This window comes from Desarmillaria tabescens (assembly GCF_030435595.1).
Source record: "Desarmillaria tabescens strain CCBAS 213 chromosome Unknown EV420scaffold_233, whole genome shotgun sequence".
NCBI classification, from domain to species: domain Eukaryota; kingdom Fungi; phylum Basidiomycota; class Agaricomycetes; order Agaricales; family Physalacriaceae; genus Desarmillaria; species Desarmillaria tabescens.
In genome coordinates this window covers 1-27988 of record NW_026848532.1, presented here as the reverse complement: position 1 = coordinate 27988, position 27988 = coordinate 1, and the positions used below count along the sequence as shown (strand labels likewise).

Genomic DNA, 27988 nt, shown 5'->3' with positions numbered 1-27988 from the left:
GAATGGAGCAGAGTGGCGATAATATCATGATAGTGCACGTACGCCCTACCACCGTCGCTTTGTCAAACGGTTAGGTAGACAAACTTGAATCGTGGCCAAACTCGACTATATGTGCATGACTTAAGAAGAGACAAGGTATCGGTGTCTGACTCTTATATAACTGAAGGTAATCCCTGCCTAGATGATCCGAGTTAGCGATGTTGCTCATCCTGGTAACTAGAATGCTCGCCTTTAACCCATATGCGTGGTCACAGCAGCCCAGAACTATCATTGATATCCTCTCCCACATTTATTCAACCCGTACTTAGCAACGCGAAATCTTGCCGGAACGGGCGTGGACCATCAGCGTGGTGGTTGAAAAAAGAAAGCTGTGGCTGTGTGGCGTTGACGCGTCGCGGGTCTGTGCGCACCTGGTGTCCGGGGTACAATCGACCGTGATTGATGGCGGTTTCTTCTTGATCGTTATCACCTTCGTTGCCATTCCAGTTTATCTTGACGCGTCGTCTTGCTCGTGCCTGACAATGGTTCTTCACCAAATCCTTCAGGTAGTCTCACCTATAGCGAATATCATCTTGGTCCTGCTTGTTTCATGGATACGGTGGAAGTGCCGATGCAGAATATCATGAATTCCAGGATAGAGGATGCCCGCGGAAAGGTTCTGGCCAGAATACGTGTGGAGATGCGTCGGACAAAGCCGGATATTGCCGAGCGTGCTCTCCTTCCGATCGATCATCGTCTCTTGCTCAAATTTTCCGTTGGATCTCTACCCTCGCTTTTTATCCCTGCTATCTTCGCTTCAGGCTTCAGCATGTTTTAACCCTGAGGTCTGAGAACCAAGTACAATTGTGGGCGTTGTTTCTTCGGGAAAAATGTACGTAGCTGATTTTTTTGATTGCCGGTCTACAAACTAACAGTAATTAAATGTGAGACTGGGAAATGGTTATCACGCATTCATCGTCTTCTTTCTCCGTGGCTTCTGCTATATTCGTCATCGAAAAGCTTCCAGATTATTCAGGCACACGTACTCCTTCCAAGTTCGTCTCCTTATACTGTACTATTTCGACCGGTAATTCACATAACGCGTAACAGTCGCCTGTGAAGTGAATCTGCCAGTATATCGTAACGCATAACAAATGGTAATGAAGTTAGTAGTCTGCAGATATCAAAAACACGATTTTTACGCCTCCAAAATACTTTTTCGGCGCCACTGCATTACCGTAGTGTTTATATGCCCGGTCTCACACATCAGCGCTGTATCCTTCTACGATTTCCTTGCGAGATCCAGTCTGAAGGGCTATAGGTGCTCATTGTTTGTGAGGGTCGGTTGAGACCAGCAGGGCGTTCCACTCGCAACGTGATTGTATAACTAGGTGAAATTCTTTTCATAATCTTATCTGATATGCTGGTGGCCCTCGCTCGGGTGCTGTGAAGCTAATTTCCTAAACGTAATGCATAACATTGAGCTCTGAACCTCTAGTCAATTCACCATATACCATAACGCGTAACACCCAGTGAAGTTACGGTCGAAATAGTACAGTATCTCGTTTCTCACATTAACCAACACGCTTTCAGGTATGAATGTATGCACCTTGGTGTTACCCTGCGGCCACTCACAGACACTCATCTATGTAAACTCAGATGACAGTACTTATCTTTTCGATACATACCGAGATAATGCGACGTTCTGCATTTGGTGCGTATCTTGTCCTGCTATTACGGTAACAGATTCAGAGTTTGTGTTGGAAATCTCATGCCTGCGTGACATCATTCCAAGGCTCGTTGTACCGTACCATGTACGCATTAATACGTATTGAGAATGGGAGAGCTATCCAACGATATTCAGCCATCATGCGCTAAGATCTGTTTCTTTATAACTCCATTGAGCGGCCACGATCTGGTCAAAAATGCATCTTTCAGGATATGTCTTGGAAATAGTGCCCTCATCTTGCGTATCTGGAGGATAACTTGCTACGAAGCTTTATATGTTGCCCACCGTCGCGCCAGATTTGTATCAGAACGTGGTTGAGTTCGCTAACTTTCCAATCTCGCTGATGAGTTTCCTTCCAGACTCCAGAGGAGGGCGATCGATGTGTTGTGTGCGATCCTAGCTATGGATCCTAGCTGTACATAGCTCGGTTATCAGGTCAAAGCCGTTATGATGGAATTTGATACTGCTCATTCGATACAGCGTACGGATTTCATACAAAACGATGTCGTTCCCTACGACAGCTCACCGTACTGGGTATAAAAACTTAAGCAGTTCAGCACCTATTCACATACGGGGAATCGAACCCCGAGCTGCCCTCGGACGTCTGGCTGCCAGACTATATGAACGGTGCTCATCAAGCCATCACTGAGGTTGGTGTTCTGTCGTGAGTCTAATCTCTGGAATGCGGAACCAGGCCAACCGTTCGAATTATGAGTGTTAGTCACTTAGTCACCGGTTACTTACTTTATTTATAAAGTACCAAACATTGATTTAGGCGGATAAGCCTCCGGAATGAGGCCGGTTGGCCTTTACACTATATCATTATCGAGCTCTGAGGTGGGAACGATGTTATCGTGTGTTACTGTGTGCTGGTGACTGTGGTAACACTAGCTATGGATTGCATTGCATATCGCTCTATGGAAGACATCCACTGCGGCACGAAGAAATGGAACGTCGAGTACGGCGAGTAGATATCCATGTTAGGACGGACAAATAGCTGCAAGGCTGCAGCTGGGTTCATCACCGTTTCATTGTAACATATCATTTTTGCCATAACGATCGACGAATACAACAACGGTATCTATTATTAACCGCGCCTTGTAGCAGTTAATAATGCCCTTGTATCTGTAGCTGGGGGTTCGATTCCCCTTATCTGCCATTTTCAGGTGCAGTGCAAATTTTGCTCAGAGGCACAACATAGCGAACTTTGCATGCCAGTATTTCGCTGATGTATATGACTATTCTCCGACGGTCACCATATAATTATGGAGTAACATCCGAATGGAATGATGGAATGTGGTCTATCCTTGCTCTGGGAATAGATTAGGTAACGTCCTCTTCCTCTGCGCACTTATCATTTGATCCGCACATACTAAGCCATCCCACACACCCACTCTAAATACAGCACGTAGTGCGACGAACTCCCGCACAGCGATTGTCTACGGGTAGCACTCGCCATCCTCCTAAGTCCTTTCCACTCCGCGCTCGTCTTTGAACTCGCTTGAGATGGGAACGATGAGGAGAATATGTGTCACAGCGCTTCAATGCAACTTCAACGGTGATCTCCTCCTCGCCGTGCAGGATGTTCAAAGTCCCTAAGGAGCATGTTTTATTCTGCAGGAGAGGAAAGAGGGCATTAGGATGTATGTGGCTTCGACTGGAGAAGAGAAAGAAGACATAACACAATCTCAAATCAGGAGAAAACGGAATCGGTACTCCAAGCCAGTGACACTAAGGAACGCCACGAAGCGTTGGATCCTCAGAAAGCAGGTTCTTGACCTAATGCACCCCTTCCCTATATCTTTGTACGGGATTTTCATCCGTCAGTCTTCCAATTTCTTCTGTTTTATTTTGTTGAACGTCCGTTACTTCAGAAGTCAGTCAGCAGTACTACAGGGCGCAGTCAAAAAGCACTCCGTCGAATTACAGCCATTGTTTGAAGACGGGTTCGAACCGCGAAGTCCTTGTTCTCGCATTTTATAACTTCTCCAAGTGGTCGACACATCTGAGTTCATGTTAGCTCTCTTGGGGTTGCCAACGGTCCACGGAACATCTGTCACGTAGTTAACGCTCTCCCTTTGAGATGAAGTACGCAGCAAAGAGACTCAGAGCAGTGTACGGCGATGGTGGGTTCGAATCATCCCTTTTGTGGTCAGGTTACCGTCGATCACTTGAATGGGATGCATGATCGTGAGCTTTCTTCCCATTCAAGGATGACAGTGGTATTCCAACGGAAGAGGACCTCCATGATTCGATTCCTAGGGTTCTTTCTTACGAGATAGGCATCGAATCGTGTGAGAAGACATCTAGCATACCATGAGTCAATCCTTTGCTGCAGAACGACTTGAACGTAATATTGCGGTTTTATTCTTCGAAGGTCAGCGTTGAAATTGAAGCACAATAGTGAATCTGACTTTCTTTCATGAAAAAAATAAAGTACGATACGCCTGGGGCATTACCTGACAGTCGGGGACTCGAACTTGCTAGTAGGATTCTACCCCAATTCTACCCTTTGAGCGATGATGACATGCGAATATTGCACCTGCAGGAGGTCCTTGGTGTGTGTAAAAGCCTTCCTTCTCATGTCGCTTCGTTTACAGGAATAGAGTGACAGGATCGAAGTCTCCACCGGAGTTTGGATAGCGTAGGGGAGAGAATATCGCGTTCTATTTCGTGAAGATTGTAAAGGGCACGAACAATTGAATGGGTGACAATATGGCTGAGGATGGTGGGCGAGGAAGGAACGCAGGAAATGCGGAATTCAGACATGTCCGCACCGTTCCGAGGCCATGCGTCAAATTAGATGGAAAGGAGGGTATTGGACACAGCCTAAAATTAATAGTCTCACCCGCAGATAGAATTAACTTACGTGAACTCTGACATGAAATGGATCACGGGCAGACCACACTACTCGCCTTCAAGAAGGACAATTTCGACTCTGGTATCTGGGCTTGAACATCCCCTCCCCCCGACTGTCAACTAATCGATCTCCTATTTCCTCGTCTCTCTTTTGTGAAATGACGGATACTTCGAAATTTCAGGAATGTATAGATATCGATCCCTCTACCATTTAAGATTCACAAAAAAAACACAGATTATTATAGGACACCCAGTACCATCCCTCGGACTCGAACCAAGTTGTTACATGCAGCCGTACCTGTGACCTACGTGACGGCATTTTGTCTATTTACTTTTGAACTAACGACTTGGATAGCCTCTGATCTATCTTACCCCAAAACGAATCGATATGAAGCTCCGAGCACTTAGTACAAACAATCAAGGTTGGCCAAAAATTAGGGTCATCATGCCTTACACAACACCATCCCTCGGACTTGAACCGAAGAGTGTTAGACCCAGCTATACTGCTGGTCGATGACGATTTATGAAACAGTGAATCGTAGTATCGCAAAAATGCTACAGTCAACACGCTCTACAAAGAGAAAAACTGTACCCCATCATAAACTATGAGCTAACGCGCGGGATCGAACCACGGATAGGCGCCCATCACGCCGTTGAGCTACTCTGGCATGAGAACTCAGGCTTTTGAGAGGAGGATGAGGAACGCATCAAGTCGAGGAGGGCCTGTTTTATCTATTGAATTTATGTTATAAAATGCAGGGCTGTGACGATTTACATAACGCACCCTCTAACAAAGAAATAGCTGTGGTTGGAGTTTCTTGGACAGTTTTCTGATCGTTTATAATTCGTTATGTCGGGGGATGGTGACTAGTTGCTCCCATTCGTTACATAGGTTGCAAAAAGTGATAACTTCCGAGATTCATTCAAATGGCCGACATACGGAATCGAACCGCGAATGTGCACCACTACGCCTTGATCTACGTCGGCATGAAACATGAACGAGAGGAAGAGCTTACGCTTAGAATGGCGCCTTCGCTATCATCCCTTGGTAGGTGGAAGGATGGAAAGGGGTCGCTCGGAGTCGTTGTAAGTGCCACCTGTGTCATTTTAGAGAGTCGGATATTTGCTCCCAGAACGAACGAAAAACAAACATACTGGTATTTCTGATTTACTAGTGACGGGTATCGGTGATGTCGATGATTACGAATGTGGAAAATATAGGTACAATCGATATAAAAACAAGCACGTAGTCCACAATGAAATGGTAAATGGTCTGAAGTTGCAGCATGTCAAATTAACACACGCAACGATAACGACAGCGAAGACACCTTCTCTCGAAGAGCCGCATTGGATGGCGCTGGTTGCTTGTCATTACGATGGTATTTCGCAGCGACGAGGTGTCAACATGACGCTTAACAATAACTGTAGCAGCTCTCGGTCTCGTTTTGACATAGAGGCGTGACACGGTCTGTCAGCGAGTCTTGAGCGGAAAGGTGCTGCTTGTTTTGGGCATCGAAAGCTGTAGGCGATTTGGTACTGTGAGGGCTCTGTTAGTTTCGCGTAGAAAGAGAAGAGCCCTTGCAACGTACCATGAAAGGACGTACTCAAACTTGACAGATTGGCAGAGAATTTTGAGCTGGTCTCTGATGCTCGAGCTCGAGCTCGAAATCCTGCTCGGAGTTAAATTTGAAGTTGACATTGTGTTTTCTCTAATCACCGTCCTAGCGACACCTGCTGGAATACTGGAACTCGACACCCTGTTTGCGGTCGCCATCCAGAGAATGATCAGGTTGTAGTAAATAACGACGCACTAGTGAGTTCGCGGACGTTGGTTCTAGCTTCCGCATTCTGGCCTTTGACCTATCTTGGACCCGACAGATCTGGGGCGTGAGATGGAAGGAGCCATTTGAGTCGTCATGTGTTATGGATATTGGGTATCCACTAATTCGGTGCATGAGTCAACACATGCCCGTACTCGGCCTTCTCGGCCCTAATAGTGACTCACTCGTACTTTCTCTTATTTTCTCTTATTTTCTCTATTCTTAGTATTGACACTAGAATATTATAGAACATTGTAGAATAATAATGACCCGAACCTTTCCTTAGTATATAAACTTGTAGATAACATTGTATTAGAGATACTTGATCAATCTACTACTTCCAGTACCCTCACACTGCGTGAACCCTCAGTTACGCCTAGCGCTTGCTGAACAACCCATTGGATACGCCTAGCGCTTTCCAATACCAACCCGAAGGTTACGCTTAGCGCTTGCCTTCACCCACGGCCCGTAATAGCTTCGCGCTTACAGGCCTTCTATATCGGTAATTGCTCCGCGCTTACCGGCTACTTCCCTCAGTAATTGCTTCGCGCTTACTGATTTCCTTTATTTCGCAAACCGGACCACTCAGGTCTCCTCACGAACCCTCGCCGGAATCCATCATATTCCCTAACGACATATCCGGATTTCGGCAGATCCATAACATCATGCATTCACGCTTTGGTCTTTTGTGAATAAATGTAGTCTGAGCGAAGGCGGTAAGAATTGGTGTGCTTACCGGTCGAAGCTCAGCCTCTACGTCGGCCGACTGACGTCCTCTGTGCAACATCTGGATGGCCGGAAAAGTAGCTCGTCGACTACTGCACGTCCTCCTCTCTCCCTCACAGCACAGTCGTAGGAAACTATAACGTCCAACTGACTTTCCTCTTACATTTGAACTCCTGCACTGTTGATTGTCTTTTTACGGAGGCGACGAAATGTGAGCTTACAAATGCCAGGATGCCGTGACCAGACGTCGGCTTTGTGGGCTGTCGGGGACATGGTTTCGAGCGTTGAGTGGGGGACTACCTGTTTATCGTTAGATATGGTTCTGTGATGGTGATAAGCGACGGACCTGATGAACTAGAGTGTCCTCCCCATGTTCCTCCAGTACGCTCAAGCTCGATCCGAGTAATAGTGAGGCATCTTTATCCCAAGCAGTGATTTCGCGGAAAGACCGTCGACCGGCAATGACATCGTCTCGGAGATGCGGATACTCTCATTTTGGGCATAGAAAGCCAACTTAGAGGAAAAGCTATCCGTAGCCTCTGCAGTCGGTAGTACATAGCAATCAGGATACGCATTTGTGGATACTGTACGTGAGTAGTCGGCCGTTTCATGGGTTTCTCAGTTTTTCGAGCTCGGACAAGCAAACAGCAAGGAAGAATGAAAATGTAGATTTATTTTATCTGTAGACAATGATGAGCTTGAAAGAATACAGCAGAAAAAAAGAACGTACCTAGGCTGTGGTAAGAGAAGAAGGGAGAAGGCCAAATTATAACAAACAGACGTGCCGAAAGATACCACCGTTTTGAAGCTCCGTAGTTCCGACGTGTGGCAGGTCCGTGCGCATGATGACCGGGGTACAGCTACCGTAATTGACGATCCGAATTAGGGCTTCCTTTCTCTCTTGCCCTCACTGCTGCCGTCTTTCCTCTGCTCCATTTCGACTTAACTTTCCTCCCCCTTCCACAGGACAATCTCGCCTTTACAAGGCGTAACTCTGGTTTCCGTGAATATATTTGTTGAAGCATCTACCAACGACTCAGACACAACGCGTAACGCTTCAAGCTGCACCAAAGTGAACATCGACACCAACCATCAGCGCCTTGCAATGGTATCAGAGAGGCGAACCGATGCCAGCTGGGGTGAGGAATCGCTGAGGAATCTGCCACAGGTGAGTCCAAGAAGCTGAAACCTCGTCAGCTGCCTAACGATACGCCTCTTATAATCTAGGAATCTCTCGCGTAAACACACCGTCATCGCCTAACCCCTGGTACATTCTCATTGGCGACGTATAATATCTTGGCGCAGGGACAGGACGGATTTTATTGGACGTTCTGTGGATGGTGAGTCCTTACCGTTCTCTAAGCTCTCTCTTTCTGATGCTTTGTCGTTACAGAAGTTTTCTTGCTCTGATTCGATCGACTGAATGGACCTTTGCCTGGCCAGAGCATGTCACTGGTTCTTGACAATGCCACTCCGCATACATCCACTTATGGTTTTCTTACGCGGATACAAGCACATCTCGACTTAGCTTCGCCCAATGCACCTCGGACCGTTCCTCCCGAGGCTTTTTGCGAAGTTTTTTTTTTTCGTCTAAGTTCCCCCTCTTCATTCACATAACTCTACATCTCACATTCTCGATGGAGAATGAAGCTCCATAGTGGATTCATTTTGTATCATGCCGGCTTAGCTTTGTGTACTTTATGGTACGTCGATGTCCTTGGCCTTAATGACTACCATTCTGACTCGCTATAGCTTAAATTGTGCTTCTGCATGTTGTATTTAATGATTACCCTGTTCTCGAATCTTCTGCGTGACCATGAACCCGAGAGCTGAGATGCGTGACGCCGAAGGCCCTGTAATACAACATCGAGTTGCCTGCATTTGCTTAACACACTGCTCGATGCTGTTCTTGTGATGTAACCGCTCTCAGCGTCCTCTGCGAACCATGACCCAAGACCTGGCAATACATTCACCTTCACTTCCTTGCGGTCTCTCTGTCGCCTGTTCTTCTGTTTAACTAGCTCTTTTTCACGCAGTCTGACTGGAGTCTGAGAACTGCAAGAAGGTCCTCATTGTAGTGCGCTGGGCAGCCGAAGTACCATGCAAAACCGCGCGTTGCACGTTTTGACAATAACGTTGCGACCATCTCCCAAAGACGCACGATAGACGACGCGACAAGAGTGGATTGGATGGATAAGGTGAAGGAGTCGAAGGTGAGGAAGGACAGTTGGTTCATCTTCCCACGTCTCACTATCACGCCAATGGAGAAGTCGGTGGACTCGGAAGGTATTTCCTTGCCCACGCTTCGAAGATAAGGTCGACACCACGGCACGCTCACGCTTTTTGCTCCCCTGATATGCAGCAGAGCGATGAACAAGGGTGTAAAAATATTGCATGTATTGTGATCCTGAGCTCAGGGCGCCCCACCATTATTTAGTATGAAGCTTGAGAAATGTATGAAAATTGGGGCACAGTGCTGTTGTCCTTACAACAGCGTAAATTGCCAAAATTGATATCTCCGCATTCATTCGAGTTCAGAGAGTGGGAACTGAACCCACAGCATTGCCACCGACAGAGCCAGTATACTACATCTGACCGCCGTTATGTACACGAGCGATATTTAAGTTGTACTGTCCGCCAACATTCTTATTCGATAGCTTATGGGCTAATTAAAATCATTCTGGTGAGTAGCAGAAGTATCTTGTATTCACTGGGATTACGTGTCTCAATTCCAATTCAGGACATCGAGAGGTTCCATATCTCTTGTAGTGGCAGCTGTCCCGTTAGGTGGTCGAGCCAGCAACAGTACGTATCATGCCATATTGGACGTGGTATAGCTGGTTCAAAGTCCGGTTCTGAGAATACCTGATATGCCCAGCAGCAAGCCACAGCTTCATCCCAGAAAGGAGACACTTTTTTGAGATGCAATATTTTGCGAGAAAATCACAAAGAGGGCAGAGTTCCACGGAGAACCATTGCTGACGCACCCTGAGCAAATCGACCGGCCACGATCCAGCTTTATTTGAAAATCGAAAAAGTATGAGCACGTTTATTATCTCATATCCTGCACGAGTCATGAAATACCGTTTGCATAGTGGCAAAATAAGGGTCGAGAAATAGGCTGAACCTTACACCTGGATGAAAGAGCGCCTCCCCAGCAGGAACAACCCTTCCACAACAGCCGCGAGCATCTGTAGGTCAGTATGCTGCATATCGGTATTGGTCAAGAAATTATCGAAACAGTCTGCATCGAGTCTAGCAAAAGACGCTGAAGAGTGGAAACTTCACGGTAAGTATTCGCGAGCCGATTTCGTATCGCAGTGTGAAGGAGCCCTGAGACGGGCTCGTAAACTTAACCGGAGAAATTCCGTGGAATATTTTACGCGGATCCCAGGTAATCGGTGAGATTTTGACACCGGGACCACGTCCAGCACCAACACCACGTGTACCTAGACAATGCAGTAAAGCGCGCCGCAAGTTAGACAGCACCGATAAAAGTCAGATCTAAAAAAGAAGAAAAGAATACGCCAAGCCTGCAAAAAGGCGAACAGCAACACCCGTTTTGGTATACAAAGGACACAACCGGGTAACAGAATAAAGAACGGTCTACGCGGCGTCAGGTGGTGGGTCCTTCCACACAGACGACTTCAATTCTTGGTTCGTTGCTCAGGATCAGATAGAGTACTCGTGCATGAAGGTGTGAAAACGCTATAGGTGTACATTCAAAGATTTGGAGATACAACCTAAATCGTTGCATGATGGGTGAGGAAAGGTGCATCATTAAGTCATGTGACATCAATGTACAGGTATGTACGTAAGGCGAAACAGGCGCCTTTGACGAATCCATGCATGGTCCACAATTGGTGTACTACCTTCCATCCTAGAAGCGAGACGTCAGATCGTATGAAGGTCAAGACTCGAAAATTAGGGTGATTACCTCTGAAAGGTACTAACTATGCTAAGGAAGGTGAAGTGCTACACACACACACACCCTAACACACTCAATAATTGCGGTTCGAAGGGGTAAGTTACACCGGGTCGATGCTTGTACTGTGGATACTAGTTCCGGGTTGATAATGAATATAATTTGTTTGATTGCAATATTCTGAAACGACACAAATCTGGACTTTCTGTGTTACCGAACACAATCTGATACCAACGGGCTGCCTGGTGCAGTTTCCTGAATGCGTACTAACTGCCTGGTGCAGTGTCTGAACTGATACTGTCTGCCTGGCTGCAGTTTTACTGGTGCTAACACGGATTCTGGACTGTACTTCTGACTGACTGTCTGTATCTTTCTGAACTGACTGCTTTCTGAACGGTTCTTGCACACAAAACGTGACCAGGTCACTAAATACAATTCCAGGTGAGTCTAGGACTCGAAGCTCTTAACCAAAACCCATACTAATTTGCTTGGTAGCGTTCCGGGGGTCAGAAACCTGACCTCCCGCTAGTTACATGGACAGTATTTATACTATTCTACCCTATCTATATTTCCAATCTTTCCAGGTACTATTACTGCGCTCGCTGACTGAGCCGGGTGGATATGAGCTCACTTCCTGACAGATATGAGCTCATATCCCGGCTCCCAGGTGAACCCGATCATGATATTGTGCCGCAATCTGGTGTCCTGGCTCATGATACTAAGTTTTACCTGTACCGGGTCAGAGCCCCTGGTGTTACGGTTCTTGTTTCTCATCTACCCGGCGAGCCAACCGTCCGCCTGAGAGACTAGGAAAGCTGCCAGGTAAGTAAAGCCGTACGCGATCGTTCTTTGTTTTGTTATTCTTACTTTCGGACCGATGCCATCAGGCGGCCATCAGTGCCTGGGATGCCGGGTCGGCTGGAGCCATGTGCTTTCGACCTGCCTGGACCTTCGGTCACTCGGGCTGAGTCATCGGATCACCGGCCTGTTGCCCAAGCCCTTAGGCTTGTCACGGCTGAGTCCTTACTGACGCAGTGGGGTTTAACACTTCTTGCTGTGTACCTTGCAGGTTCTTTCTTACTCGCACAGCTACAAACGTAGTTTGTAGGATAATAAAATTAGATTTATACGTGTTTTCCAAGGGTAGACGCCAGGCAGGCGTATCACCTCAGAATCCTTAAGAAAGAATACACCATGATGCATCAAGGACAGCAGGGTGACATTCATTGTTCATTGCATGATGACATAACAAGCAGATGTATACATCGAGAACGAGCGATGTAGGCTCGTCCGGCCAGTCTCATTCTTCGAATCAGGGGGAGAAAAGTCTGCGGCAGCGAAGTATGAGAAGGAGAAAGCTTTGAGAAGCAATTAGAACTATCGTTTAAAACGCTGCAAGGAGAATCCGTCATATCCCTGCTCCGTTTTCAATTCGAAAGGCGACCTCCGTCATACAGGGCTGTGGACGACGACAACCAGCTCATGTGAGAAGGTACTACTACCTGGATACAAGATTCACATCAACGAACGATGAGCGAGATTATGGGTTTTGTGACTCACCAAGAGCGAGCACCTCTCAGTCACCCCAGTTGGAAGATATCCCTCGGCCTCTCGTTTTGTCGCTAATGGTGAGGCCAAACATCGTCCGAGTCTGCGGTAAAGGCTTACCTGAAGGCATCCGTAGGAACGCGAGTTGAACAGTTGGACAAGCCGGATCGACCTGTCTAGTGAAGTGGCAGTTAGAGGGAAGGAAGCTCTGGATCGGACTTTCAATCACGGAAGCAATACCCTGGACACGGGATGCACACGGACCCGCTACGTGTTTCCGTGGGAATTCGTCGAAGATTCCGTCATCTCTCGATCATCCCGTAATCGAGTTCTCGTGCTGGAAGAAAGGAAACTGCTCAGGTTCGTATTTTATCAATAGCATATGCATATGAACGCCCGTAACTGTAATCAGGTCCTCATTGTTGAATATTTCGGGGCCGAAGCACTGCGCAAAATTGTCCGGCCCGACGTTATGACAATCCACTCACGAGTCACGACTACCATTCCCGAACACGTCACCAAGGTGCATGGATAAGGTGACGTTGTGGTCTGTGAGGAAGGATACTAGCGGGAGGAGAATTCCGTGACACAAGTGGATCGGTTGATTGCCTTCATGATGATTCGAAGGAGTATTCATAGCACGGAGCGTCCCAGCGGGAGGGATGATCGAGGTAGGTGGATAGACGCATCATTTCTCTCTTGGATTTGTTCTCACAGATGTCATTCAAAGGCTGGAAGGTTACTTTATCCCAACCGGGAGGATGACGAGTCAGCAACAAAAGTTAGTCCTGCCAGACATGTTAAAGTGGTTTCAACGATCTCAGGCATTCATGGGAATGATGGAGGGCAGCGGAGCCCCGATGCCTGTGCAGGCAAACTTAGGCATTGAAGTCGCCAGGCAAGAGACATATGGACAAAATAGTGGGAAGAGGACTTGAGGTTCTGCCGACGGAACGTTCACACTACCGTAAGTCTTTCTTTTCGCCCCACTGGTTGATTTCTGATGGGTCATTCTTATGGAAATATTTCTACGCCCAGAATGACTCCAATAATCAAGCTTAAACAGGCATAAATATTGCTTTTGCCCCACCATCTTCACAGGCTCCAGACGGCAGAGGTCTACATGCTATTTTCAAGAACTCGCTGTTGTCGAAGCCTCTGAAAGAAGGTTACCTCTATGTCATCTCCATTCAATTCATCCTCTCAGCGGACAATCGAACACCGTAGTCCCATTGGCCCAGTCTTTCGCAAAGTCGAGAACTCACTGTGATAAATGCAATTTCTACCAAGACATGTGCATACAACGTTTCGATAGGTAACATGCGCACCACTGGAGCCTCGTACCGCCAACGACGACTTTGTCGAGTTCGATGCTGCGAGACAGAATGGCGATGAGTGGGTTTTTTAGGGCGGGGAACCGACGTTGAAACGAGCAGGACATTATGGCGACGGAAGCAGTCACGGGATGCCCATGTGCAGCTGATATATCGCTTCGTAGACTGTAAGACCTGAGCATTGATATATCACGGCGATGTATATCGACCAGTCTTTGATATATCAATTGGTTAGGTGCCCTTGAACACCGTGAAGGAGTTCACTGTACGCACTCAGGAGTCTGTGCTTTATCTGAGTGTTATGGGTGATCTGGTGACGGGTGTTGCACCCAAAAAGTACGTCCGTCTCATTGCCAGTCGGATTAGAATTGACTGAATAATGGTATAGTTTTGTGGATATCTTTTTCTGTGAAGAGCGTATGCCTATTAAGGAAGGGTGGACGAGGCCTACGACGTTAATTAGGGGTCAAACAATCTCTCCCATTGCGGACATCATCGAAGCGGCTTCGGAGTTGGGAGCGGCAAATGTCCTTTCATCCGGGTCAGTCCTGACAGTGATGTTACTTCTTGCCCGTGAGATGATAATTCAGTAATTGATTCCTGTATGAATTTATAACTTTTTCCGTCTTTCCCCCTGGTGGTTAGACATTCCTACGAGTGGCTCTTCATCCAGTTCTGGTGACTCTGAATCAGACAGCTACAATGCAGAGATACAAGACGGATATAATGGCCGCCGTTATCTAAGATCCGTATTTCGCAGAGTCGTCATTATCGAGGACAGGCCAGGTTTCTCTCTCAGTATTTTGCCTCTGGTAACAAAATTCAATTAGCGAGGGAATACATAGGTCAGTATATTCCAGTTCAGGACCCAATTCCCCAACTTTATAAAGCCAGAAAATTATATTTGTACGTATTCTCTAAACTTCGGTATCCATCTCTGGTATATTTAGGATATGATAAAACGGACTATCCCCCCTCCCTCGACGGCCAGAATCAAAAGCACGGATTGACCCATTGATATCTCGGGTTCCTGACGGTGAGCGTATTCGCTACAAGCCACGGAGATGCCCGTTTGCACTTACGTTGACTTCTGGGATGATGAAACAGCTCGGCAGGTGCCCCTAAAATAGCACAGGGTATTTCAGGGTCGCTTGGAAAACCTCTTTCATCCGAACTACTTTGGCCTTTTGCTCTTTGGTATCTCCCAGCCTTTCGAGGGAGCTCTTCTCGATGCCTACCAATCCTCATCAGTAAGTTGACATACGTGTGGTTGACATGGTACCATGCAAGTCATGCGAGCCACATGGCTACGATCCTGCATGGCTTCACAAGGTACCTACGTATTTCCACGGGCTATTTCGCGTGAGTCATGTATCAGCCATGCACAATTATATGGACAGTATCATACGTGGCCATACAGCCACATCTCTGCGAGGCAATTTTTTCATTTGAATAGTATACGGGATCACACGGCCAGTATCTGGATAGATGAAGGAGATCTCATATTGAAGAATTGTATGTACTATAAGACGTAGCCAAAGAATATAAGACTGCGATACATCGGCCAATCCGAAATCTCCCCGCACTGGCAGACATTATGCAACTCCAAGTCCTGGTGATAATGAACTCGTTAGCAGACCGCTTGAAGCGTAGCACAAAAACTGAAGCATGCACCATTAATCCGAGAGATCGATCTCATCAGCTACGAGGCCCGACTTGCCTGTAGCACTCACTGCCTCTGATACTTGCTCCTTAGTCGCAATACCTCGCTTTTTCAAGATCTGCTCGCAACGATAAAAGATGTCGTCCCATTTCTCTTGGTTGAGCTCCTTGGTTCTTGGGAAATATACTGTCTTCGCTTCTCTACCCCAGGGATCGTCCTTGAAGCTGTCTGACGAATTCTTGGTGCTCCGTTTACTGGTTGTCGTTGACGTGCTGGCAGAGAGAGAGTTGAAGCCACCTTGCCAGATGGTTAGCACGCGGCGGACCTAGATCATGAATGTCAGCTGTTTAAGACCTGTGACATGATCAGTACCACGTACCGCTGCACAAACCAACGCGAGAGCCCCCGCAGGATCACCATAGTTCCTGCCATTCGCTTGCTAAGTAGCTGCAAACACAACGTTGACGTGGAAGGCAAAGACGTCGAGGATGAGCCGCCCTCGAAAAGCACCACGCTGTTTCTTCTGCAGGTATACATGGAGGCATTAGTAAAGATAAATTGGAGTGCATAGAATAGCGGCCACTTACCTCGGCATCAGGAAACTCGTAGAGAAACCGCATTCCTGCTAACTGATCTGCAACCCAGTCCCTGCGCAGTTCGACTGTGCTGTAGTCTTTCATATCATCCTGCGTCCAGATGTTGTCGATCGATGTAATGGCATATTTGCCCACTTCACTTCGATAAGTGCGCATGCCAGACATAGCCTGACGGAATTCTAAGAGCCTGTTCACAAAAGATAAAGGTACATACCACATGGTAAATAGCAGGATGCTCTTCGCGTTTGATCGTTTTACCATCGAGCTCAACTGTCTGTGGGAGCTTGCCAAAGTGTAGACACCATTCCTTGGCAACGGTGGGCTTGAAATCGGGGTGGTTATTGGAACCAAATGGGTCGCCGAGAGTAGCACCCCAGTCAATGATTCGGGGAATAAATCTGTGCTGCCACGCATGCAAATCAGAAGATGCAAGGGGCAAGTCCTTATTCGTCCAGTTGGTGCGCGGTTTCACCGGCTTCTTCTCATGCTCCTTCGTGTCAATCGCTTTCACATCTGCTGCCTGCAGGATTACCTCGCGCTCTCTCTGCAAACAATGTCAGTCTCAGCTTGTGTGCAGATAACAGGATATACCTTGATGTCACTTTTCTTTTCCCCTTTGGCTTGTCTGGCTGCTGCAAGCGCCTCTTTCCCTTCTTCCTTTTCAAGCGCGCCTCCATAATTGAATGCTGTATCGTTGTCTTCAGTGATCTCTTCGTGATACCGTGTCGAGGTAGAGCGCCAGCTTTTAGACAGCCCTCCGATCTCTGTGCTTGCTTTGCTTCGTTTTTGAGGATCTTGTCTGAGATGTGTCGTAAGTTCCAAGCATAAAGAAAATACTGCATCACTTACCTTTCTTCTATAGTCTCAGATTCCTTGCGTTTGTTGGCAGACTTCTTCTGAGACTTAGCCGTCTTACCAACCGGAGCTGGTACAATTTGGCGTGAGGCATTGATCGATGCACGGATAGACTGTTTCGCTCTCTGTAGGTGGCTTGTCAGTCTCACATCCACCGGGTTTGACGTATTTACCTTAGCTTTCTCGGCCTTCAAATCCCGTTCATGCTTGGCTATCACCTTCCGCTGTTCCTTAGCCTGTGCATGCTTCCATTGTCGGAACGCCTCCCATTCCTCTCTCTCTGCCTCCGTCAGCTTGTTGGCCTTTTCCGCAGGCATGTCCACATCAGAGGATGGTTGCCATTCGCTACTGTCATCGTCATCGTCATCGTTGTGAACGTTGGTGGCTCCTAAAGGACCTTCACTTGAGTCCCCGTCCGTGGCGTTGTCGACATCCATCACACCCTCAGAATCGGTATCTGGAGGTAGGGTGGCAGGTGGTAGATCACTAGGGTCATATCGTGCAACTTCGTCGTCTCCAATATCGGCGTCTCCAATGTCAAATGGCGATGGACTGGTGGGACGAGATCCTGGCAGATCAGCGGAACTGGATTCCACCTCTGCACATGCATCTGCAGGTAGATCTCCATTAGCGATGTCCTCGAGAGCTGAGAGTATGGCGGGTGGGTCCATTTTTGGAGTGTATCGGCTACTCTGTCGCAAAGGAGGTTTTGGTAAGTCTTTCATATGAAGATCTGGTCGGAGAGAGTAATGATCCTTAGCCTGAACAGCCTGTGCATCCTCGAATGCTGCGATCCTAACCTGCGAAGCTGCCTGCTTCTTGTGATTCGCCTTTTTTTCAGCCTCCTTCCTTCCTCGTTGCTCCCACAATGCTTTCTCTTTCACTGCCTTCTCCTCGCGAATCTGCTCAAGTGTCCGCTTCCTCAGCTCGGGAGGGATGGCGACTTTACTCCCACGAGTACGAGTAGCTGTTGGAGGCTCTGACATGGATGGTTAGGGTGACCAGGGGAAATGCGGAAATGCGGAAGGCGGGACTTAGGATAAAAATTCCCAACATGGTTTGGTAAGCAACGCCTTTCAATTTGGAAATTAGCGTCGGCTCATTATTTTTTCTTTCTCTCCTCCTGCAGCTATGCCACGCGCCGTGCCCCGACATATCACAGATCGCATTCCGTGTCCTTATGGATGTGGAAAGACATTTCTATCACAAAAAGGATGCACCCAGCATGTAGCCATCCATCGACAGAATCTGATGGCTCCTAGTACACCAGCCAATGATAGATCTGGAAGCACCAATGTCCCCTGCAGCCATAATTGCACTACTTCGTCCTCGTCACTGGCACACAATGATGAAGAAGCATCGCCTTTTAGTGTAGATGATGACCGGGTGGACCCCCCAGACTTAGGTTCTCAGATGGGCAAGCAATATCATCCCTATCTTACGGGTGCACTCATTGGCATGCTTACAAGGACTTTCAACTAACCTCTTTCTGAACAGGCACCCCCTGTGATGAATTCGGGAATGATCTTCCACCAAATTCTCCCCCGCCACCACCACCACCGCCAAGTGAAAATGCGTGGGCACCGTTTAATGGAGAGGTTGAATTTCAAGTGGCCGATTTCCTCTTTCAGAAGGAGGAGATGTCGCAGGGAAATATTGACTATCTCATGGAGTTATGGTCTCTGTCTGGGCTTGAGCATGGCATCAACCTTGGCCCGTATGCCAATCACGAGGAGCTGTACCAGGATATCGACTCGATCAAACTTGGTAGTGCGCCTTGGAAGTGCTTTGTGTGCCCACCGCCGAATGATGTCCCTCTATCTGCACCCGAGTGGCAGCGCCAGACATACCAAGTGTGGTACAGGGATCCAGACACAGTTATCGCAAATATGCTAGCAAATCCCGACTTTGAGAAAGAGTTCGAGACATCGCCGTATATCGATATCGGGCCAGATGGGAAGCGCCGTTGGAGTGAGTTTATGTCAGGCAACTTCTCATGGCGGCATGCGGTATGGTCTTCTATGCTTGATTCGAACATGCTACTGACTCATAGTCTGTGCAGACTCAGATCTACGAGAACGATCCGACCACATATGGTACCATGTATGTTCCAGTGATCATAGGAAGCGACAAGACCACTGTTTCAGTTGCAACTGGCAATGTTGAATATCACCCAGTCTACCTATCCATTGGCAACATCCTGAATCGTGCACGCCGGGCCCATCGCAATGCTGTTATCCCGATTGGTTTCCTTGCTATACCTAAATGTACATTGTCTCTCCTGTCAAGAGCTGGACACTGATTTATCATCGACAAACAGCTGACCGTAGGTATGACAATGATGCCCAGTTTTGCACCTTCAAGCGTAAACTCTACCATGCTTCACTGGCTGCAATTTTACGATCCCTTAAACCAGGGATGACATCGCCTGTAGTTCGACAGTGCCCTGACGGCCACTTTCGCCGCGTCATCTATGACTTGGCCTCTTATATAGCTGACTATCCAGAACAAGTGCTGCTTGCCAGCATAGTATCAGGGTGGTGTGTCAAGTATGTCTATACCACAGTCTCTGTGTTTGTAATCTCACATGTGCTCAGATGTACTGCACTGGCGACGGATTTAGAGACTCCTGCTGGACCATGCTCTCTTGAGCATTCACAGAAGCTCCGAGAGGAGTTTTCTGATAATCGCACCTTGCTCTGGGACAACTATGGTATTGACGATGAAATTCAGGTATGTAATGGTATATCTGTCCTTATGTAGAGCTCATCATTCAACAATCAAGCCGTTCACGGAGGAATTTCCCCGTGCAGATATCCACGAAATCCTCACGGCTGATCTCCTGCATCAAATTATCAAGGGATCCTTCAAAGACCACCTTGTTGAATGGATAGGAGACTATCTCACAAGTACTGTGGGTGCAGCGAGAGGTAAAGAAATTATGCATGATATAGATCGAAGGTAAGCTCGCTGTTTTAGCCGTAGGGCGCAATTTCCAATCACGTATGTTCCAGAATCGCTGCGACACCTCCCTTCCCAGGATTAAGGCGATTTCCACACGGGCGACGATTCAAGCAATGGACCGGGGATGATTCCAAAGCTTTGATGAAGGTATGGTACAATGTTGCTATTGCCTTTGCATTATGTTTACATGAAGTCAATATAAAGGTCTATCTCGCAGCAATAGCAGATTACGTGGAGGCCGATATTGTCAAATGTCTTGCGGCATTCTTAGACTTTTGCTATCTCATGCGCTGCTCTGACCTGAATGAGACCACTCTGGAAGCAATCACTGAGGCCCTCGAACGATTCCACCGCTACCGCAATGTTTTTATTAGAAGTGGAGTCAGAGAAGACTTTAATCTTCCCCGTCAACATTCTATGCGCCATTACTGCCAGCATATTATAGAGTTTGGGGCCCCAAATGGTCTTTGCTCCTCAATCACAGAAAGTCGACACATTACCGCTGTGAAAAAACCTTGGCGACGATCAAACCGCTACAATGCCCTGAGTCAGATGTTGCTGACAAACCAGCGCCTCGACAAGCTGAATGCGTTCTCTGCTGATCTTGTTCACCATGGCATGATTCCGCCCACGCATGCCCCACCACCAGAGCCTTTTGATACAGGTGATGAGGATAGTGGACCAATCGATGATGACAATGTCATGGCTCATGTTTTCCAAGCTCAAACACGAGGTATGACAATTCTGCTTCCACTCATACAAATCTAAAATCTTGGCCATTAGAACGAGGTTATCCTCGAGACCTTCATCGTCTGGCACGCTACATACATCAGCCATTGTTGCCAGATCTTACTCGTCGCTTCCTTTACGAGCAGATCAACGGTATTTCAGATGCTGATATTGCAATCGATGACTGTCCACCAATTTTATCGAACGTATATGTATACCACTCGGCCGTGGCCTGTTATTATGCACCTAGCGACATATCGGGCATATGCAGGATGCACCGTGAACGTATCCGTTCAACACCATCATGGTATGGTTACCGTCGTCACGACTGTGCTTTTGTGGTGGAGAATCAGGAGCGTGCAGGATTTCAGGGCATGAGCGTTGTCCGTGTCCTTCTGTTCTTCTCTTTTACTCATGATGGGATTGAATACCCATGTGCATTGGTACATTGGTTCAAACGGCATGGCTCTCGGCCAGACACTACGACTGGAATGTGGATTGTGAAACCTGATAACCGGGGACGTGGGGAACAACCATGGATTAGTGTCGTCCATCTGGATTGCTTGGTACGTGGTGCCCATCTTCTTCCTGTTTTCGGACGGCACCCCCTACCATTAGATTTTCATTACTCCTTCTCACTCGACTGTTTCACTGCCTTTTATGTAAACAAGTATATAGATCACCATGCAAATGAGATTATCTTTTAGATTCAAGTTTGTTCAGGATAAAGAAGATTACAGTGGAAAACATAACACATTGAGAATGTCATGAGACTCTGGACAGCGAAATATTCGATGTCATTGATGAGCTCATACTAAAAAAAAAAAAGACAGTACTGGGAATCAAACCAAAGGCTAACAGTCAAGTAGTTGAAGCAATATAACCAGTAGGCCACAAAGACCTATTAGTAGTCATGGCTGTATAGTACTTGTAGTGGGCATGGCCAACATGGCCGGCATGGCAGTCGCATGACTAAATGATTGCATATGCAAGCCATGCGAGCCATGCTAATCATACGGATGTGAACTTACTGATGCTGCGATACTCGCGAGAGCACGACGTGCTGGTGAGGCCATTCAAAGAAAGGTCTGGCGTCGGTTCCCCATTCTATCTCGACTGTACTCATTCTGCGCATAGAAACAAGTCATGAAAGGCTCCGTCTCCGTTTTAGACGAGATTCCAGGTTCTCAAATTCTCCCCTCGTACATCGAGGTCTTCATGCGCCACCTTTCCCCCGACAAGGTTCCCTCAAGCGATGGGGACTCGTCAAACAGTCCCTCCACTATCATGGCAATGGCTTGTTTTCGAGCCATATGTAGGGGCCTCGACCGAGACTATTATCCAGGATCAGACACGGGCTTCGTCGAATTATGGCCAGGGATACGCGCTTGGAGTCTCTACTTCATTTCTGTATGCACATCCGAGGATCCTGCGGTGTCTGGTGTAGGTTCTGATTTGACGGACATGAGGATTGCGACTGCCATGTGCCTGCGATCCCTCGTCGGAATCGTCTCATACATGAAAATCATTTCTGCTGATGATCCGCTACACCCTCACCTTGTCGAATTTTGGCGCGAGTCATGCCTGTCACGCTGCCATACTGCTGTCCGTCATTTGAGCTGCTTATTGCATTCAATTCTAGTCATGCAGGAAACGCGATGGGTCGGTAGGTCCCCGTTGGAAGTGGACCCAGCAGAGACGGCGAAACTTTGCTTCGATTCAGTTTTGGAGGACTACGCTGACGGTGTTCGGTATGACGGTGATGATATGAACGGTTATTGTCTGAACTTCATGATCACCATATGTAAGTCACCGATTCTAGCAGAAGTGGCCATACATGAGGAAAGCGTAAGGTTTATATGCAGTCTCATGCGCCAATTTGCCGTCACGATCATCCGTCTCCCACCACCTCCCAATTCCAGACTTTTGAACTGGTTTGACAGCACAGTACATTTCTTACGCGCCAGTATCTCGCATCCCACTCTCCCTATAATCCTTGCGATGGTCGATAACCGCGTTTTAGAGATGCTTCTACGTATCTGGCCTCTTCTCCCGCCTGAGGAGGGTTACAGTGTGGAGCCCGTCATTCCCTCGATTATCGACAATATTACACTCTATACCTCCTACAGATCAGTCACCCACTGTGTTATTCGTTCTATCATCTCTTTGGACAAGAAGGGTGTCGTTGTGGACATCAAAGATTATACGGCGGATATAGTTCGCGCTTGGTCAGATCTAAAATCGATCGCCCAAAAGCGTTATGCAATCAGGGGTGTGTGCGATAAACTACGCAATGTCTGCTTTGCAGTGAGTCTTCCATTCCTAAGACATAACTGCTCTCTTCTCATTGCATTCGACATAGTGCCGACGTGTATACGGAAGGAATATGCAATGCTGTTCCAAATGTGAAAGCGTCCAGTACTGCTCTATGTCGTGCCAACGGACACACTGGAAGACGGAGCACAAAGCTAAATGTATCAAATGTGAGTTCAAACACGTTTGAGGCCCCCAGGCGATTCTAATCATATATCAGCCAAGGTTGGCTTGAAGGATAGGAAATACCTCGCCTACCTCGCTCAAGTCACAATCATCGAACACGACAGGACTCTTCTACCAAAGATATCTGACTTCATGAGCGAATTCTCCATCACAGAGCGTTCTTCTCTGGCAATTGAAGTTGACCTGCGCGAGAACCCAATAGTACCGAAGTTTTCAATAAAGAGGATTGCTGACATAGCTGAAGAGGCAGGGGAGATCAAACCGTGGTTCGCCGACAATCATCAGGGAGAGCGTGATACTTGTGGGATGGTACGGGTTTTAGCGCCTGGAAACTTTGATCAGTCTCATGTATTTCCGGCCGGGTGGACTTTGGCGAAGTTGACAGTGTAGGGTGGTGGTGGTTTAGGAAAACAGCCGTTGATAACGTGTTCATTTTATAGTAATAATTCCTGTCTCTGATCTCGCTTAAGTGAGAAGATAACGACTCCGGTTAATGTTCATTCGTCAGTTTATCGAGCCCCCCTCCACCGTTTACGCCGCTTGTGTGGTTCGGACCACCGAAGTAGGACACACCTGAAGCATCGGAAAACTGAAGACGAATTATGAACAAACTGCCCACTCAAATCAAACTGTATTAAGAGGAGTTAGATCTGAGGAGCAGAAGAAAGAGCTGCCTGCACGAACGTTAATGGGAATGCTGGATCTCTTGAACAGATTTCGTGAGGGAAACAGTGTTATTCAATCGGAAGAAGAGTAGCTGAAGGCGTAACACAGACACACTGTGTCGGGTTACAACACCTTCGGTGATGAACTCTTGGCTCATGGCCATGTGTGTGCAATACACACCAATATCTCGACCACTTCACAACATGGTAGTTTCAATCACAACTAACGGAAATACGTTCTAATATGTCATACGGCGAAAGTCATCAAGGCAGAAGATATTAACGTACAGTGAAATAAACAAAGCAACGGCCGATTTCACACATGATGAACCAGTCGTAAATTTTTATTCTGCATTCCGGAAGTGAGATGCTGAATTACAGGAACGGAAGGGAACACTGACCGGAATGCTAGCAATTCGGGAAGAACAGGCCGCGAGTGCGATGAGTCACGTTGAATATATCAGTGCGAGCAACGTCCAAACGACGACTCCAAAAAGATATGGCTGCAGAAGACCGCTCGATGCGCTCTGACTGCAGTATCAAAACATGAAAATGAGAGAGCGTTGAGCACGACAGGGGGGCGTAGCTCCAGCATTGCTTAGAGATGCTAACTTGTCCCCGCGCCATGAAGCTCGAATGTGAACAGCGAGCTCGATCATCTGGGAGACAATCAAGACGACCTTTCACGAGGAATTCCCGCTACTGACATACAGGAGAAACATCAGTAAACGATCGGCAATATTTGGGTTTCTGAAACTCACCCGGAGTGAATTACCAAATAATCCTAGGCTGCAGATTTGTTGGTCCATGTTACGCCGATTGCAATGCCAAATGTCGTGTCCGATTCTGTTCAAATTGAATGGGAGGACAGAAGTTACACAGTGAGGAGAGAATCCTAGGCTGGACTCCTAATCACGGTAGCAGTAGTCATAACACCAGGTGCGTACGGACCTACGGCGTGATTCAGTATGACAGAACTTCCAAAATAATCGTGTCGTCCTTAGCTTGAAGACGTGGATAAGCGACGAACGGATCTACGAGTGTTTGGCACACTGTTCCGGGGTCCTCGTAATGATACGGCATCGGAAGACGGTAGACAAATATCTGCCACCAGCCATGATAGACTGGGCGGCATCCTCGGGATGTCTTTACAAATTATACACTGTACAATCTTGACTCCGAAAATGGGTTCCTGTCGATATCAAGCCCAGCAATCAAAATCTCCGCCACGTACACTTCGCCCGAAGAAAAGACGGCCTCAATCTAAACTCTTGGTCCTTGATTCTCTTGGAGAAAACACGACGTATTCATTCCGGAATGAGTGCCGAGAAAGGACGGAAGGCAAGGACTCGCGACAAAATCATGCAGTGGCAGAGGATTGTGGCAGAATGAGAGCTTCTTCGGGAATATCCGGCTCCCACCCGATCAAGCCCTTGTCAATGATCTTCACCCACATGAACAACGCAAAGCTGAGGTCGATATACCACTAAATAATCCTAATCAGGATATTTATTTTTATGATTGCCGTAAGTTTCCTTTCTGGATTCTTGATCTGTCTGCAAGATACATTGCAATACCTTGGAACAAAATTTGCACCAGGCTCGAGAAATGGCACACAAGGGGATCGAACCACCGGCTGCAGAGACAAGGGCGCTATTAACTACTACAACGCGTGGTTAACAACAGCTACTGTCGTTAAACTCATCGATCGCGAAGGCAATAATGGCACGGTCCAATGAAGCGATGACGAACCCAGCTGAGGCCTTGTCCGAATATCCGACACGCGATCCTAACATGGATATCTGCTCTCCGTTCTCACGCGCCATCTCCGTCTCCCAGTTGATGTCTTCCATAGATCGATACGCATCCAGTTCCACAAGCCACTGTTGCCGCAGTTCACTGGCACACAGTAAAGCACGATAGCATCCTTCCCACCCCAGAGCTCAATATACTTAGTGCAAAGGCCAATCCGTTTCAGTCCGGAGGCTCATCCGCCTAATCCGATGTTTTGAACTTCTTAAATCAAGTAAGTAACAGATGACTAAGTGACTAACACTCAGAACTTGAATGGCTGGTGTGGTTCCGCAATTCGAAAGATACAGAGCTTACGGCAGAACACCGACCTCAGTGATGGCTTGATGTACTTCGGCAGCCCAGTGTTCAACAATGAGGACCTCTCGGACTCTAGTCAGACTGTGCGAAAAAGAGTTAGCTAAACAGAAGAACAAGCGACACGGAATCTGCAAGGAGGTGAAGGTGAATGGTAATGCTTCGCAGAGGACGCTGCGAGCGGTTACATCGCAAGAACACCATCGAACAATGTGTTAAGCAAATGCGGACAGCGTGACGTTGTATTACGGGTCCTTCGACGTCACGCATCTCATCCCTCGGGTTCATGGTCACGCAGAAGATTCGAGAACAGAGTAATCATTAAATACAACATGCAGAAGCATAATTTAAACTATAGTGAGTCAGAATGGTCCTCATTCAGGCCAAGGACATTGACATACCATCAAGTACACAAAGCTAAGCCGACATTGTACAAAAGGAATCCGCGATGGAGCTTTATTCCGCATCAAGAATGTGAGATGCAGAGTGATATGAACGAAAAAAGAGTATTTACACGAAAAAGCCTCGGGAGAAACAGGCCGAGGCACGTTGGGCGAAGCTATGGCGAGCGTAATTAGTGAGGTGCATGTATATTTGCGTAAGAGCATCGAAAGTGGACAAAGGTGGACGTACATGGAATAGCATTGTCGAGAACCAGTGACGTGCTCGGGCCAGGTCCATTCTGTTTATTGAATCAGAGGAAGAAGACCTCGGGAAAATATGAGAAAGAGAGAGCTTCGAGAATGACAAGACTCACCACGGACGAAACATCCCAGAAGTTGCATCCTGTGACTGCGCCAAAGAATTAGAGAATGCGCCAGGGGTTAGGCGACGATAGTGTGTTCACGCCAGAGATTCCTAGATAACGAGACGCGCATCGTTAGGCAGATGACAAGGTATAGGTTTCCTAGACTCGCCTGTAGTAGATTCCTCTGCCATTCCCAAGCCACTTCAGCTGGCATCGGTTGATCTCTCTGGTATTAGTGATGTGCTGATGTTGGTGTCGATGTTGGCACTGGTGCAGCTTGCAGCGTTACGCGTTACGCATCGCGTCTGAGTCGTTGGTAGATGCTTCAGGAAAGATATTCACGGAAACCAGAGTTGCGCATTGTATATGCGAGACCGTTCCGTGGAAATGCGAGGAGAGGAAAGATAGTGGTAAGAAAGAAAGGAAGCACCAAGTCGGGCCGTCAATTATGGTGATGTACCCCGGACACCACGCGTTGGAACTCCGGAACTTCGCTTACAGCACGTCTGTTTGTGGTGATGTGGCTTGAAAGGTACTAACTATGCTAAGGAAGGCGAAGTGCTACACACACACACCCTAACACACTCAATAATTGCGGTTCGAAGGGGTAAGTTACACCGGGTTGATACTTGTACTGTGGATACTAGTTCCAGGTTGACAATGAATATAATTTGTTTGATTGCAATATTCTGAAACGACACAAATCTGAACTTTCTGTGTTACTGAACACAATCTGATACCAACGGGCTGCCTGGTGCAGTTTCCTGAATGCGTACTAACTGCCTGGTGCAGTGTCTGAACTGATACTGTCTGCCTGGTTGCAGTTTTACTGGTACTAACATGGATTCTGGACTGTACTTCTGACTGTCTGTCTGTATCTTTCTGAACTGACTGCTTTCTGAATGGTTCTTGCACACAAAACGTGACCAGGTCACTAAATACTATTCCAGGTGAGTCTAGGACTCGAAGCTCTTAACCAAAACCCATACTAATTTGCTTGGTAGCGTTCCAGGGGCCAGAAACCTGACTTCCCGCTAGTTACATGGACAGTATTTATACTATTCTACCCTATCTATATTTCCAATCTTTCCAGGTACTATTACTGCGCTTGCTGATGGAGCCAGGTGGATATGAGCTCACTTCCTGACAGATATGAGCTCATATCCCGGCTCCCAGGTGAACCGATCATGATCTTGTGCTGCAACCTGGTGTCCTGGCTCATGATACTAAGTTTTACCTG

At 47.4% G+C, this 27988-nt stretch overlaps 2 protein-coding genes across 2 annotated transcripts; one reads left to right on the top strand and one right to left on the bottom strand.

The window, feature by feature from the left end:
- Positions 1 to 14931: 14931 nt before the first annotated feature.
- Positions 14932 to 18020, bottom strand: EV420DRAFT_1691769 (uncharacterized protein; the record flags this gene model as incomplete). The annotated part of the gene is made up of 9 exons (XM_060479354.1): positions 14932 to 15154; positions 15261 to 15273; positions 15654 to 15908; positions 15963 to 16022; positions 16171 to 16347; positions 16394 to 16723; positions 16771 to 16978; positions 17029 to 17159; positions 17208 to 18020. The coding sequence occupies 9 exons, from the start codon at positions 18018 to 18020 to the stop codon at positions 15042 to 15044; spliced, it is 2100 nt and encodes a 699-aa protein (XP_060321516.1). The 3' UTR covers positions 14932 to 15041.
- A 181-nt stretch (positions 18021 to 18201) lies between these two features.
- Positions 18202 to 21434, top strand: EV420DRAFT_1691767 (uncharacterized protein; the record flags this gene model as incomplete). Its single annotated transcript, XM_060479353.1, has 9 exons — positions 18202 to 18478; positions 18532 to 19043; positions 19097 to 19301; positions 19355 to 19583; positions 19632 to 19767; positions 19820 to 19995; positions 20049 to 20145; positions 20203 to 20731; positions 20782 to 21434. Coding segments are annotated over 9 exons (2814 nt in total), but the record flags the coding sequence as incomplete, so codon positions are not given.
- Positions 21435 to 27988: the final 6554 nt, after the last annotated feature.